The sequence below is a fragment of the Cololabis saira genome, chromosome 7 (assembly GCF_033807715.1).
Source record: "Cololabis saira isolate AMF1-May2022 chromosome 7, fColSai1.1, whole genome shotgun sequence".
Classification (NCBI taxonomy): domain Eukaryota; kingdom Metazoa; phylum Chordata; class Actinopteri; order Beloniformes; family Belonidae; genus Cololabis; species Cololabis saira.
Window position 1 is genome coordinate 18554660 of NC_084593.1, and position 16995 is coordinate 18571654.

At 40.0% G+C, this 16995-nt stretch overlaps 1 protein-coding gene across 1 annotated transcript; it reads left to right on the forward strand.

Moving 5' to 3' along the window:
* Window positions 1-11157: 11157 nt before the first annotated feature.
* Window positions 11158-13563, forward strand: hs3st1 (heparan sulfate (glucosamine) 3-O-sulfotransferase 1). Its single transcript, XM_061726189.1, has 2 exons — window positions 11158-11349; window positions 11925-13563. The coding sequence occupies exon 2, from the start codon at window positions 12059-12061 to the stop codon at window positions 12974-12976; it is 918 nt and encodes a 305-aa protein (XP_061582173.1). The 5' UTR covers window positions 11158-11349; window positions 11925-12058; the 3' UTR covers window positions 12977-13563.
* The last annotated feature ends 3432 nt before the right edge of the window (window positions 13564-16995 follow it).

The window sequence follows — 16995 nt, forward strand, 5'->3', positions numbered from 1 at the left end:
GCAAGACCTGTTATTTGAATTTGGACGTTTACAGTGTACTCAGTGGGATTTTCCAAAACATTTTCACGCACCGAATAACAGCTCATCCCTCTTTTCTAATGCATGAAAGCTTTCTTTTGGATATAAAAGTTGCTCATTCTCAACTCATGGTAAACTTTTGAAAAATAAAAGGAGATGAAAAATGTGTTTTTTAAATAAGATTAAACACACGTACAAGGGCCACTCGTTTTACACGCTCATTTGAGCAACAATGAGTCTTTTTCAGGTGAACTTAGCAGTAATGGTTGTTTGCAGTGTGGTAAAATATTTCAACTGTAGATTTGTAAGAAGTTTTCGGGTTGTTTTTTTTTTCCCCCACTAATCCCTGAGTTGCAGTTCTTTGAGTGGGAAACTAAATATCTGTGTCTAAGGCCTGTCACACAGCGCTGCAACCCAGCATGATCAAAATCCCTTTCGGCAAGCTTCTGCATTGTCTGAGACGAGGGCCTCCTTTGAGAAACCGAGAGAGAAAAAAGGGGTTGGCTGGTGGCGGCTGTGTGAGGAGGGAAGGGGAGTAAAGAAAGTTGGAAGCAGGGCTAATCCCACACTGTCATTATCCTCACTTCTTAGCGGCAGTCCCCCTGCGACCTGGTAATGAAGGCCATTTCCAAGGATTTACACTTGGCGCTGACATCATATTCTGCAGTAATTACCAATGCAGAGAGACTCCTCTTACCTTTAGTGTTTACTGGAAGCTATAAATAGCGATATTTCATTGCTCTTCACATCTGTAAACCTGCAACAAAAAAAATCCACAGCCTCTGACTGATAATGATGTTTACTGTTACAGAACAACTGCTTCCTCTCTCTCGCCCTCTCTGCACAGAAATGCCGACAAACAAAGAGGCTCATTTCACAATCTATTTGTTTAATTGGTAATGATTTGCCCCAGGAGATAAAACAATAATGGAGATAGTGTGTTATCTGATAAAATAAAGTAAACCTCAGCAGCAACGCTCAGGCAAACAGGCTGTTCCTGCCTTCCCAGTTCTCATAAACGCTTTCAAGCCACACTCCACGTAATTTTAAACCGAGCGCAGTGACAGGTGGAGTGACAGAAGAAAACTTGGCTTTATGTATTTTTAATGCTTGACAGAGTTAGACAAAATCTCTATAATATTTAGGTTTATTGTACCGGTGAAGTCTCACGGCTGGCAGCAGTGCGTCTGTGTCTTTAGAGAAGACATAAAAGGAAGCTGGCAGAGGTCCATGCTCCCTGCGTTCGCCCCTGTTTGTTCATATGGGAGCCCGGATGAGTTATTACGAAACATTCCTCTTTCCCATGTACCGCCGCCGCTTTCACGCAACTTAACGTCAGCAAACACGCTGGGGCATGATGAGTGAGCCCCAGCCTCTCCCCTTCTCCCCTCCTCCCCTGGTCTCTCTTACAAAAGCTGGGGTTTTACACATAATGATGCACAATGACAGCATTAACAGTCACCAAACACTGCGGGTGAATAAGCTGCTGCTCACTTTCTTGCTTCGCTACTTTTGTTAGTTAAGAGTGGATGAACTTGGAAATGTTCTCCTCATACTGAATTTTACGACGAGGTTGTTTGTTCTAGTTGCTGCTTGTGTAACTCTCTGGACAAAGATTATTTAACCACTGATTTATATTTATTACTACTAATTACCCATAAACTCCACCCAAGCAGCATGACAGAGACTGTACTTCCGTGGAATCCTTTTGTGTGGCCACAATGAACCTCTGTGAACTAAAGTATCCCATGTTTGTACGAACCCTTGTGTTGATAGTGTTAATTAGAAAAATGGCCTGTGAAGGGGACGTATTGGAAATGTTTAATTATGTATTTTTTTTATTCTATTATTAGAGGACATACTGTACTTGGGTATCACTTCCAACTCCAGTGTAACGCAACATTGTCACTTTGGGGCTGTGCGTTCAAACTTGCAGGGGACTGTATGATCATAAACCCAGATCCAGAGGTGTCAAAAGTATTCACATTCATTACTCAGGTAGAAGTATAGATACTAGAGTTTAAAAATACTCCTGTAGAAGTTGAAGTATCAACTCACATTTTTTATTCAAGTAAAAGTATAAAAGTACTGGTTTCAAAACTACTTAAAGTATAAAAGTAAAAGTAATGTAAGGGGGAAAAAAGCCATTAAGGACAAAAGACATTGAAAATGAATGCATCTTAGTATAATGCAAATATATTAAAGAACCATATATGTGTACTATTGAGCATTAACATGTGTTTCAGAGAGCAGGAGATATGATGACTAGTTGCCTATAAGTATTGTAATGGTGCAAAAAGTCAAACTTCAGAGGCATGTTATATCCTGACCTTTATTGGAATGTACATCCAAGTTTAGTTGAATCTGAGGGAACGGATGTAAGAACAAAACTGGACAAGAACATCTGAAACAACCACAACCAAATTCACTCTATCCGGATGGAGCAATTTAACTGGAGAGTTTTTTTTTAAAGGCCGAAATGAAATAGAGTAACAAGGCTGTTTTTAAAATGTAAGGAGTAAAAAGTACAGATAATTGCGTGAAAATGTAAGGAGTAAAAGTAAAAAGTCGTCTGAAAAATAATTACTCCAGTGAAGTATAGATAACCAAAATTTCTACTTAAGTAAGGTAACAAAGCATTTGTACTTCGTTACTTGACACCTCTGCCCAGATCACAGCATAGTTGACATAAGAATCACAAATCTGGAAGACCACATGATAAATAGGGGTGGCCAGCAGGAGCCGGTTGACCTGATATTGTTGGGAACTTCCAAAAACATTATTGATAATGTACCAGTCGCATAGTTGTAACATCTTACATCTATGACCCAAGGAAAACAATCAAAAAGAATAATTAAGATAGATAATTATTGGATTCAGTTATCTCACACTCATGCAGGTAAGTTAAGTAAAATGATAAAATAAAATTAAGTCTGCCTCATATGAGAGGCCAGTCAGTTAAGAAATAGAGCAAAGAAGTTTTTTTTTCAACAGCTCTACATGTTATATGTTACGTCTTGTATCTTTCAGTAGTCATAGATGCCTAGTTTGCAACTGGTAGGACCTGAATCAAACTATGACAAACTATTTACTGCAATTAGGAATGATCCTAAAGAACTGCACACCTGCCATTGATCCCCATGAAACATGACTGAAAAGGATTAGCAAAAAGCCAATCAAAAAGATTAAACTAATTTCTAAGTAACAAAAAAAACTTGTTCCAAGAAAATTGGAGACTATTTTAGATTATTTTGTTCGTTTTAAGAATTCGAAATTTTCTTACCACATGGAAAAATATATTTTTTCTGAAATTAGGACAATTTCTCCTATATTTATTGAATATTATGCTTATTCTGGAGGGGCTGTTTTTGGAGTCTAATAGTCCAGCCAAAGAGGGGATTGATCTCAATTGAAAACTGATTGAAAAATTGAGAACTTTCAGGCTGTAAAGCTGCTTTTATCTGCCCCTTAAACTGAATTTATTTCAGAATATACTTTCAGGGATTCAGGCTTCTATGAACAAAGCTGAAAAGATATGACTGAAAACCATCAATGACCAAAGCACATCACACACAGTATTAACTCAAGAAATTCTGTCAACATTTGGAAAAAGGGAATGATATGTCCTTTTTATAGAGAAAAAGTAGCCTTCCCAATTTTTAACCAATCTTTAACTTATTTTATTAATATATTTGGAGGATGTATGTTGAAATGTCATTGACAAAGTGTTAAAGCAGCAAGTTTGTCTGTATTGTCTAAAGGTCAGACGATGTTCAATTCTGGCTGGTATCTAAACATGATCAGTGAGAGCAAATGTCTCCAGCCAGTTAAAAGACAAACATCTGCAGCACCTACAAGGACAATGTGTCCTTGAATGAGAAACTGAGTCCTGGGTAGCTACAGGGAGCATCTTTGTTATGTTTAACCGCAAGGATTAAGACAGAAAGAAGGGAGGAAAGTGAGCTGCACTCACAGCCAGAACACATGCAGAGCTTTGAGCCACCACAACCATCAGCCGAGTCTTAGACTGGTTAAAAGCAGCTCAGAATATAACATTTAAATAGAAAAAACCCTGATTAAAGAGCTTTAGAAACTCCATTAATTTCCTATCTTTGTGGAAATTCATTTCATAAACATACAACTTGACAGACCATGCAACAATTTAAAGTATATACCCTATGAAGAATGATTGAATTCACGTACAATAAAATAATGGCCACTGAGTTCTCTGGTGAAAAGTCAGAGTAATAAGTAGATTTTGAGCCTCTATTTAAATGATGTAATCTTATACAGTTGCTCTCGGAGCCTCCAGTGGACCTCTCAGTCGGCTCAGAAAATAAAATTTAGCTCAATTTTATCAAGAGTGTTTTTTCTTTTTTCTTTTTTTCCCTGCATTTTAAAACAACTAAAATAATCCTGCCAGAGGACCCAAGTGACTGTCCCCGCTCACTGGCCGGAGGCATGACAGACACGCCGGCTGGTGCAATTCAGGGTAATGTGTTTTCTGGATGAGCAGCTGAGTTCTGTATCAGCTGTGGATGATAACCTATTTGAAGGGTTAACAAGATCAAAGAGTGTTACAGCATTATAACCCACTGCATTTACAAGCATGTGTGAGTCTCTTGGTGTTATACTTTAGGATTCATAAGAGTTCACCTCATCTTGAAATTCATTTTCAGACACATTTCAGAGGAAACTCATATCTTCTTGTCAGAGCTGCAGAATTAGAGACGTTCTGCTACAATCAGGCTTCAACAGGAAAGTTCAGGTGTGATGTCATACCTGACTATGGATTTAATGGCATGCCAGCACTGAAGATTTTGTGCTCGTGACAATCATCTCAAAGGAGATCTCTGAAGACATCGGAATGAGAGTTGTTGATCTGCACGAGACAGGAAGGGAAAACATCTTCTAGTGTTTAGGCATGTGTTAGACCAGAATTAGACAAATTATCTACAGATTTAGACAATTTAGTACTGTGACTACACTTCTAAGAAGCTGGCACCAGAATTGTAATAGTTTTGAATGTTTTAATATTTTTTATTTTATTTCATTTTTTAGTTTGTTTGATCATTTCAGTTTAGTTTTAATTCGTTTTAATTAAGATTAGTTTTAATTTGAAAATGTGGTTAGTTTTAGTTTAATTTTTGAGGTAGTGATTTACAGATAGACAATAAACTTTAGGATGAAAGAATCCTATCAATAATGCCACAATACAAAAATAATCTACATCCTTTAATTAATTATAATTCAGAAAAAAACATTAGTTATTATAAAAATGAAGCTGCAAACATTAAATGAAAACAAGCAAAATGATAATGAAAATGAAGTGACTTTTAACTGCAATTCTGTTTCGTTTCAGTTAGTTTTGCATTGTTCATTATAGTTTTTATTTAGTTTAAGTTTTATAAAAATCTTAAATTTTTTCTTTTTATTTCAGTTAACAGTATTATGTTAAATATTTTTCCTTACTTCATGAATAAAAAAATAGAAATAATTCCCCTCTTCAAGCTAGGAATATTCATGTTAAGAATCCAAGGCAAACAACATTACAAACTGTAGCCTGAGGATGCAACTAGGCGTGCTGCATTGGAAACTAATATTCAGGAAATAGTTTTGCAGATGAAAACAATACAAGTTGAACAACTGCTTAATGTTACGCCGCTTACAGAGCCTGCAGGCGTGCTGCAGCTCTGTGTCTATAACAAAGCTAATCAGTTCCTAGAAAAAAAGAAATGTTTAATGCACAGGCTCATCCGTGCATAGCTTTGTTTCTGTATAATAATGTGTGCCACGGTAATAAATGTCACCCAAATGTGACAAGAAGTCAGTGTTAATTAGAAGAAACTTAGTTTCCCCGTCAAGATCAGAGGGCACACAAGGTTGCCTGGCAGCAGTTGAGAGTATTATCTGCAAAGCTAAGTGGCATTCCTGAACAGTTTCTTTTCTGAGCAGATACAACGTTTGGCTTTTTACTGTAATTTGTTGAGTTTAATTGTTGTCTGAGTCATGAAACACTCAGAGCGTGTACATTAAACCTTAAGAAAGTGTCTCGCAGCTAAATTAAACCTATTCTAAATGGTGTTCACATAAGTGCCAAAGAAGCGATATCAGGCAGGCTCTGATAATGAAGCGCCACTGCAGGAACCGTTTGATTTACACCAGAAGTGAAAATTAGTTTTGTGTGACTCTCTTTGTGTGACTTTCTTCAGAACTGAAAGAGAAAAATATATTAACACCACAGACTACAGGTGACTCTTATTTTTCATTATTCAGTGACAGGAGTGCCCTAAATCAAAAATGTACATACATAAAAATGACCATGTCCATTTAAAGTAACCATAATTCTGCACCATTATTTTCAGAGGGAGCCAATACATTTTTCTACTTGACTGCATTTTTATGCAGTTCAGTGAACAAGAAAGAAAAGAAAAATCTATTTTGCATATCTAGAAACCACAGAGGTGTATAATTTCAGAGTTGCTGAGCCAAAGGATCTCAAAATTACTCCTGTTTTGTCACATGGTGAAGCCGTGGGATCAAGCAAGGTTTTGCACTTTCTGGTGAAACATGAGCTTTTCCTAACCATAACCCTGTCATTTCAGGATGTTTCAGGGTGGGCATGAGTGCGGTTCACTTGGATCAGTGTGAACCCAGCGACCACAGCCCGCTGCACACCAAAAGGGCTATCGGCAAACTGATGTGGTTTGGTTGTGATGTGAAAGCTTCACGACATCAGTTCAACCCAACTTCAGGGTGTACGCCACATGTTTGAGCTAAAAGGGCTTCCGTAGACAAATTGGGAATGCATTGTGGGTTGTGAAGGAGCACACAAACACACATGGCCAAAGAAAGTATCAGTCAAGCACCCACCATTTAATTCCCAGGTTGAATGTAAGATTTGTTGCAGTTCCTTGACTGGTCGCTAGAGGCTGGCTGCAGAAGTGAGTCCATCTCCATTGACTCCAATGTTAAAATGTCTAAGTTTAGAGCAGAAATAAACATATTTACAGCCTGGTTAAAAATGCATTGTGGTCTCTGTCGATTGATTCCTCGTCCATGACTCAGGGGTTGGGGGGGGGGTTGTGTGTCACATCAGGGGAGTTAAAATATACAAATACATTTGTGCTCCAAAAAATGATTAAAAGCTAAGATTATCGGCACTTGATTGTGTCACCACATGAACTGGCCTTGAGACGAGCTAATTTTGTGACAACCGTGCAAAGATATGTTTTAACGTTGCAGTATCTGAACACGAGCACGATGGGTCCACATTTACCCAAACTTAAGGTTCTATATTTATCTAAACCAATAAAATGATTTCTAATAAGACTGATTGGTAGTGAGCTTAGCCACTAACAAGCCATTATTACTTTCTCATCTGCAGTCATCATGCTACAGTATCAAGTTTACCGAAGCAATAGGCAGTTTGTATGAACCTAGAGCTTGCTAAACACAGCAGTAATTGTTGAATTCAGCATCAAATCGACACGTGAAATGGGATATTGGGAGGGCTGTTGACTCCGGTTGCTTTAGCGAAGGCCCAAGATCTGCTCTTCTCTGGATTGTGGTGGGGTCCATCCATCCATCCATCCATCCATCCATCCATCCATCCATCCATCCATCCATCCATCCATCCATCCATCCATCCATCCATCCTACAGAGGTGGTTTTTGGTACTCTACCTCGCCTGAGAGTGGGTTTTGTCCCTCTACTATGCAGCCTGCCCAATGAGTGTAGCAGCCGCCTCCGGATCCAGACAGCTCCCTGTGATAGTGTCCCCTCACAGGTTCTGTGCCCAGAAAGGTTTTCCATGTTATTTTTTAAATTTACCCGTAGATCATGTTAAATCATTGATAGAGATTAGGGTTGGTGGGGAAAAGGGTTGGTCGGATGGATGGGATCAACCTTGTTTTTACTGTTAAGTACTTTGTGCTGCATTTTATTGTATGAAAAGTGTTATATGAATAAAATTTGATTGATAATCCACTGTAAATATCTGCCAGCAGCTCTGGAGCTATTTTTGTGGGGATCGGCTGAGGGATCTGGCTGCGCACAGTACGCAGAAAGAGAAGCTTCAAAAACTGCTTTTATACTTCGTCCACTGTTTTTACAGTCTATCGTAACGCTACACTCATTTCCAGAGCTAGTCGCACTTTATTTAAAAACTATATATTTACCCGGAGTGGTACCAATTCTGAAAATAAATGGCCAACTCTACATCAAAATACCTAGTTGTTGCGTCACCATACTTTTCAGCTTTTTTACTTCAAGCTAGTCGTCACAGAAACAAGTCTGATTGCAGTTCTGACCATCGACATGGGGTTTGGGTTTGTAAAAATAGCAACAAAACAATAAAATCAAATAAACACAGAAGACGAACCCAAAAACCATAGGAATTTAATGCGATGTGCTCTTATGCTGCACCACGGGTGCACAGCGACATACGTACCTCAGCTGTAAGAAGTTTAGCTTTAGTTTTTTGACTAAGATGTATAGCTACGTGCTTTTTAAAACTTTAATTTCAGTCAATATTATGCAGTAATTCATTTTTTAACATCATGTAAGTGGGCTGAGTAACTCCAAAACAAACAGTGCCTCGATAAAGATCAGGAAACTACTGCCACTTCACTAACTTTTAAACTTTTAAGCCTGTTTGTTGGTTACACGCTCACTTCTTTGTTGACAGACTGTGTAAGTATAAGTATCGAGTTTCAGGAAATATCAACATGAAAATGTGACAAACATGACTCTACATTTAACTAACTTTGAAAGTAAAATGTTAACTTAAGATTTTGACAGATAGACTATTCACGACTTAATAATGAGGCAGATTTAGTTTTTTGCTAATGGCTGCTGTTAAAAGTTTACACTGTGTGAGTTGTCTGACTGAAATACACATCGGTTGCATAAGACAAAGTTACTTTGGCTGTTTTTTTTTGCTGATAATAGAGATGAGACAGCAAGAACTAGATAGCGCCTCCTAAAAATAATCAGATATTCCTTCAAATGTGTTTGAATGGTGGCAATTTAAGATTAAGCTTTTCTGTTTTCTCGCTCAAGTAATACAGTGATGTTGAGCTGCTGTGGTTATTATCTCTTTTCCTGAGTTTTAAGATCCCACAGAAGTTTATAAAAAAAGAAAAAACACATCATTATATTTTCTTCCTCTGCTGATGATATTTCTGATGATATATAACTGTTAAATGCTGAGTGTGAGGAAAGTCACCAAGGTTGCACTGAGGGTATTTACGGTCGGAGTCTATGCATTTTTGTCATGTTAATGGGAATGAACGCTTGTGATCTTCAAAGGGGGATTACATTGTACAACGCTGCTGAATTTACACTTCTTCAAGAGAGATGAGAGATGAGAGTCTGAGGATTACTAAACTACATCTAAAAATCAATGAGGGGAAATTCTTGGCCACATGACCACTCAGGCCCTGCACAGTGAAAGAGCAGAGCATGTTCTTTACAGAGGAAGGGTATATTTAAGAAGAGGGGTCGGCCTTTTCGTTTGCTCTGCTCCCACCCCGACCCCCCCAATATACACGGTAACTTTTAATGGGTGTGTTGGCCTTCCCTTAAATAACCTACACAGCAGAATATTTTGCAGACATGCATAAAACCTGACACATCCATATTCAGCTGTAAAGCCTTCAAGCCTTTTACATTTTGAGCACAATGCCAGCATGAAAACAAGTAATAATAACCAATTAAAACAGACGAGAACACAGACGATCACGTCACATCCACACACACAGACCTCTTGCTTGTTTCTCAACCCTGCAGGGCACAAGTGACTTCAGTGATGTGCCACTTACTCATCAGCAGCCATACAAACTTTATCATACTAAAAAAGTGACTCACGGTGAACTCATATTGTGAAACACCAGAGATTTGATCTCACGTCAATTAATGCGCAGTTTGCAGCAATATTTTGAATCTGCAGGTGCTGAACTTCACATCAGGGGAAACATTTGAATATCTCTGAGGGGGAAAGAATGAGCTCAGCAGATGGGGAGACTGAGCAACATGGACAGAAAGAAGCCTGCCAACGATGGATCACTTTCTGTCTCTTCTGCTGATCTCCCCTAAAGCTCCAGATGTCTAAACTAAATAGACCATTTGAAATGTACAAGAGGAACGGCTCTGCAAAACACGGGAACGCATGCCAAGTTCCACACAGGGATCACCTGCCCTAGTTCCTCCTCTCATATCACGCATACCAGGAGCATTATCTCCAGTACTCGAGATGAGGGGGGATGTCATCCCCCCCGCGAAATAAAAACAGTCAAAATCATCCCCCCTGTAAAACTGACATCCCCCCTTTCCATCCCTTATGTCATTTCATCAATGAATGTGGTTTTACTGCTATTTCAACATTTAGAGTCATCACCAGAAAAATAACACCAGAAAAATAACTTATTTGACCATTTTCACCTGTTTCAAGTAAATTTTCACTCGAAATAAGTAGGAAAATCTGCCAGTGGGATTTATATTAATTTATCCTCTCATTACAAGCAAAAAAATCTTGTTCGACTGGCAGATTTTTCTACTTATTTTAAGTGAAAATCTACTTGAAACAGGTGAAAATTGTTTTTTCCAGTGATGATTCTTGTTTTAAGTGTAATGAGATTTTTTTTTACTAAAATGAGACATTTTAACTAGAAATAAGACAAATATTCTTGTTACGATTTTGAGTTTTTGCAGTGATCCATTTTACTTATCCTGTGAAGGACAGAGTCATATTGATAAGTTCAGAAAACTGTTTTTTATTGTTGTGTTTTGATGTATTTGATGTAAGCCCAGTGGATATTTAAAGCTTACAGAAGGCTGCATTTAACTGCTGCTATGTCATTTCTGCAGTATTTCTGCAGGTGTTTTGGTCAGTGCTATTATTTGTAATATATTATATTATTTGTAATCAGCACAAATGATCTGTCCCCATATGATAAATTCCACCATCCCCCCTGAATTCTTTTTACAACTCGAGTACTGCTCATATCACGCATACCAGGAGCATTATCTCCCATAAATGCATTTGGACAGCGTGTGTCAGCAGGGGGCGTGGCCGCCAGCAGTGGTGTAGGCGTGGGCTTCCACGCAGCAACACACGCTCAAAACCCGGAGGAGCGCCGGAGCCGCGGCACACGGAGGACGCGCTCACGGGAACTTGTGCGCCGGTCGGAGCCAAGTTTCTGTTTGCAACAACCGCAAAAAAAGCTGCAGAAGTGGATCTTATACCTGCAGTGACGGCGGTGTAAGCAGAGATCTGCAAAGTGAAAGAAATGATCTATCTCTCGAGTGGACGGTTGTAGTTTTAGAGAGGTAAGCGACGCTCCATGATATTTCTTGGGTTATTCATTAACGGGGTAAGGTAGACTGGCCGAGGCTATATCGGCTCAAAATATGGATTTGTAAACATGATATCAAGACTAAAACGTGATTTATTCATATATTTGTTTTGTGCATCCGACCCCACATTTATGATTTGCGATTGATTTATTATTTGCGTTCAGATGTTCATATGTGGATTGATAGTATTTCCCTTACCTGTTTTCTGATGCCATGTTTAAAATATTGTGTTTGATCTTTTCATTTTAAATTTAATTCTTGTTATTTTTATTCGTATTTAAAATATAAAAAATAAAAATCAAATCACAGTCATATGATCATCTCTGTGATCTGTTTTTATGCCATCACTGTATTTCATTGCCGGTACTGTTGTCATATAAGATTAAAGCATAAACCCTGTTTAACATGTATCTGTGCAGGTTTAAAGTCGGATCATTTGTTTCCTTTAAACTTGTGGTCTGAATCTTCTCTAGATCCACTCGTCTGTTGTCTTTCCTCCAAACATTCACCAGGTATCCTCTAATTCCAGCTGTTTGCTTCCCTTACAGCTGCTGCTGCTGGCAGAGAGGAGGCAGCTTGTTTTCCATTTGGACCGCTGTCCTCAGCCAGCTGCTCTTTCAATGTGGGATACAGTTTTGGTGCTTTCGCCAGGCTGAAATCTTCCCGGGTCAGGACCTCCCTCATGGCTGCCATGCTCCTCGGGCTGCTGCTTTTTGCAATGCAGTCCCCCCCTGTGCCCTCCAGGTCACTGGCAGACGGGGGGTCGTCTCTGCTGCCCACCAGCTCACCGGCTGACAACGGGACCACCGGCCACCCCAACGGGACCCACCAGCAACTCCCTCAGATCATAATCATCGGCGTGAGGAAGGGGGGCACGCGGGCGTTGATCGAGATGCTCAGTCTGCACAGCGCGGTGGTGGCAGCTCAGAACGAGGTGCACTTCTTTGACTGGGAGAGCCACTTCCAGAAGGGCTTATCTTGGTATCTCAGCCAGATGCCTTACTCTTTCCCTGACCAACTGACGGTAGAGAAGACGCCCGCCTATTTCACCTCCAGCAAGGTCCCTAAACGCATCCATCAGATAAACCCCAACATCAAGCTGCTGCTCATCCTCAGAGACCCCACCGAGCGGGTGCTCTCCGACTACACCCAGGTCTTCTACAACCGACTCCAGAAGCACAAGCGCTACCAACCCATCGAGTCTGTCCTGGTGAAGGACGGTGACATCAACCTGGGATACAAGGCTCTCAACCGCAGCCTGTACTACATCCACATGCAGAACTGGCTGCAGTACTTCCCCCTGGACAGCATTCACGTTGTCGATGGGGACGAGCTAATCAGGGACCCCTTCCCCGAGATGAAAAAAGTGGAATGGTTCTTAAAGCTGGAGCCCCAGCTAAGCACTTCAAATTTTTACTTCAATAAAACTAAAGGATTCTACTGTTTGAGAGATCACGGGCGAGAAAGGTGTTTACACGATTCAAAAGGGAGAGCTCACCCTCACGTGGCTCCTGCTATACTGCAAAAACTCTACCAGTTCTTTCACGAACCCAACAAGAAGTTCTTTGAGCTGGTGGGACGAACATTCAACTGGAAATGAACCTCTGAGTCCCGGTGTAGTCGTTCGGGGGATCTCACCATGAATAGTCCTGGTTTCCTCACTAACGATGTAGATGAAGAAACAAAGCTAATGTAATATTTAACTAAATCTATTTTTGTACCTGTATCTTAGTTTCAGGAGTGTCATTGAGCCAAATATCAGGGCAGACTGCAAGTTTTCTTTCCCAAACTCACATTTGACTAACATTCTGTGCTGTTAAAGGTGCCCCATTACTCAACTTGTCTTATCATAGCAGACGTCATTTGCATTTTTGACAGAGCAAGTAAATGTTACATCAATATTAGCACAGAGCTCTTTTTTTTACTGCGTATAATGTAACATTAGCATCTAACTGCATTTTGCAATTTGAAGGAATTTACCTGCTGCTATTTTCTTTTGTAAGTCACTTTCAGGCAAATGCCATACTGAACATGCATTTCTTCTTTTTGTTACTCAGATTTGACTTCATGTAAGAGTCCGTTATACAAATACTGTGTGCACATCAGATATAGCTGATTATGACTGTGTACTGTACATATTTTTTAAAATGAAGAATTAATACCATAATAAAGATTATTTTATTTTTAGTATGTCTGCTGCCTTTTTCCACCCTCTTAAGTGCATCTATTTCCATCGGTCCATTATGTATCAGTCTGCCGTGCAGTGCTTCTCACATCTCAGTCGGATGACTCAAGTCAGGATTTCCCACGAGCTCTTTGTGTCTGTGTATATGCTGCACCAAGATCCCAATGGGGTATTCGAATATTTTCACATGCTGCTGCACATACAAAACAGTGGTGCAACATTTTCTTTGTTTTGAATCTTTACAAAGTCGAATTTCCTGTTCGGCCGTCCTCTGTCTGCAGGAGCAAATCTGGAACTCAGTAGGAATTTTTTAAGATATTATCTGCGTACCTGATGTTCCTCCGGCTTCAAACTGGGTTAGATTGACTCATTTTTTTCAAAACAAGTTCTTAGATGAACCCTCTGTTAGTGTTATCTATGTTTAGCATAAGATAATAGAGGAATATAATTAAGTTAAGGTAAGATTTGAGTATGAAAGATCAATAGGGACGCTGTTTCTGCCAAAGGGTGCAATCTTTGGCTTGACGTGGTTAAATGATAGAAACATCAGCAGAGCAGTCTCATTGACATTTAGCTTGAAAACCTCCCAGTAGCGGTTTTCTAAATGTGGCCTGGATACACTCAGGTATGCTGGGGCTTTGGACGGGATTTTATCCTAACTCCCCCTTAAACGCAACAGTATTTCTTTTTTTGTTCTTTTTTGTCTCCAGAGAACATGAATAGTAATTTTTTCTGCTGTCTGTACAGTTTGGATGTGTTTTTGGATGAGATTTTTGAGTAATACTATCAGTAGCCTTTTTTTTTTTTGAATAAAACTGGTTTTGCTGCAGGATCAGTGGGAAAGGTGAAGAAAGTAAACAGAGAGTATTGTGAAGCGGCAGCTGATCTCTGCTGTCAGATTATCAGAGAGCAACTGGCGTCATGAGGCGCGTACAGTGATAAGACTAGAACTAGCTTGCTCTGCTCCTTTAGGGTTTTTCGAGGGCTTCGAGTCCCCAGATGGTTCTTTGGAATAGTCTCATCTCGAGGAATAGGCAGTAATGTAGTAGCTTTACTTTAAATCAAAAATTGGAACAGCTGCAATGTCACTGTCACCTTCCTCCGGGTCGAAGTAGAACTGATGCAATTTCCAGATAAATCCATTCCTCCCTCCACACCACAGCTTGCAGAAACACTTGTTTAAGAAGAAGATTGCATGTTTGAAAGTAATGTTAAGCTTTGACTCTAGTAGTGGAAAGTACATTTACTCATGCACTTCAGGGACTTGTTGTTGATGCTTTCAATTTTCTGCTTTTTCATAACAGCAACTCAGTACATCGCAAATCTTCTAATGAGCCTGTAAAATACACAACTCTGGCTTGTTTTTGGCCAATCACAAAAAGCACATTTAGCACCCATTAGTCAGTATTAGCAGCTCTGCCACTTTGATGGGTTTAATCAAAATAACTGTTTGAGGCACAAAGAGGGGAAATGGCTTAATATTCGGTGGTGAAACAACATAGTCAGAGCCTTTTCTTATGTAAGTGGGGCAATGCAGCGCTGTAAAAACACTCCATTACAAACATTAACAAAAACCTACACAAGAACAACAGCATGAAAATGTTGAAAAGTACTGCTTTAGTCGCTCCAAGTAGTTTTATTATGATGAAGTATAAACCAGATTCCCAAAATGTTATGACAATATGAAAAATTAAAGATTATTACATTTCTTTTGACTTTTTTTATTCGCCGACAATATGAACCCAAGACATTTTATAGAGGTATTTTATCATCAGCATCAAATTATACATTTCAGGCTTGACATTAATTCCAAAACAAAGTTGGGCAGTAAAGCTTTTATCTCTCCATAATGTTGCCATTCCTCATCACAACACTTAAAAGGGCCTCCGGCACTGAGGAGGCTCAGCTGTGAAGCATTTCAGGGGTTAATTTGACCCATTCCTGTTACAAACATGTGATAAGATGTACAATGGTACTGGGTCGTTCGTGTTGTATTTTCACTTAAATTCTCCACATATTTTTGTGTTGGGGGCTGTTCAAGACTGCAAGCCGGCCAGTTCTTTACCCGTACCCTCCTTTTCCTAAGCCATGCTTTTGTAATGTGTACAGAATCTGGTTTTCCGTTGTCTTTTTGAAAAGATGTAATCTTGAAGGCAACATATGTTGCTCTAAAATTTGCATGAATGCTGCATGACAGAAGTGTAAATGACCTCTGCCAAGGGCATTGCTACAACCCAATACCATGACAGGCCCTGGCTTTAAGACTTGTTCCTAATATCTCTTTTGTTGGTCCTTTTCATCTTTGTCCCTTTCAATCTAAAAACATCTGAAATCCTGAATCATCTGACCATAATTCATGTTTCACACTGTGTGATAGTCCATGCTAGATTCCTCTGATTTAACAACATAGTTTTAAGTGTCCTTTTTGTTCCTTGACAAATGTCTCTAACCGTTCGTTTACACGAAAACGCAGCTCAAAGCCCCCAAAAACGATCATTTCCGAAAACTCCGGCCAAAGTGGAGATTTTCAAAAACTCTGTTTTCACGTTTGCGTCTAAACAGAGGAAAACGGAGGAAAAAGGAAGGAAAACAGAGGAAAACGGAGATTTAAGCTTCAGAACGTCACATTATGCACCAGAAACTCACCAGCGTCATGTGTGCAACCTGTGTTTACAATTAGTTTGGCCACCGTCAATATTTTCTTGTATTTTACCTGTTTTATATTCTATATAAAAGACTCTCGTTCCGTCTTGGAAGTAAAGCCTGAATTATGGTCCCGCGTTAAATCGACGCAGAGCCTACGGCGTAGGGTACGCGGCGATGCGCGCCGTACGGTGTGCGCCGCCGCGTACCCTACGCCGTAAACTCTGCGTTGGTGTAACGCGGAACCATAAATCAGCCTTAACTGGAAGTTACACGTGTCATTTGTTGATGTTTTTTCCAGGATTCTGATTGGCTGGCATGACGTTAACAGCGTTTTCATGCGGGTCCGTGTAAACGAGGATATTTTTGAAAACGTAGAGGGGAAAATATCAGTTTTTGTAAATACCCGGCTATGTGTAAACGTGGCCTAAGTGATTTATGCCTACATGATCAATGCCCCAGCCCCCGTTTGCGCCTGGAGAGGACGTCATCCTGGAATCATCTCTGACGCATCCTGCAACCAAAGACAGGAAATAAGACTCATCCTCATCCAAGTCATCCTCACCATCTCTCCCCCTGCTGGACTTCACTGACCACATGAAGGAGCTCACGGCTGCCACCAAAATGACCCCCTGCCCCAGTCCCATTCCTGCACCCAACACTCTCCCACCACGTCATCCTCCCCCACCACCATCTCCTAACCCCACAAGGTCTTCACTGACCAGATGAGGGCAAAGTTGCAGGACTCTCCTGGAAGATCATCGCTACACAAAGCCCTGCATCACCCGAGT

Excerpts from the sequence above, each read along its gene's own strand:
- hs3st1 (XM_061726189.1), top strand. The coding sequence starts at position 12,059 with ATGGCTGCCATGCTCCTCGGGCTGCTGCTTTTTGCAATGCAGTCCCCC.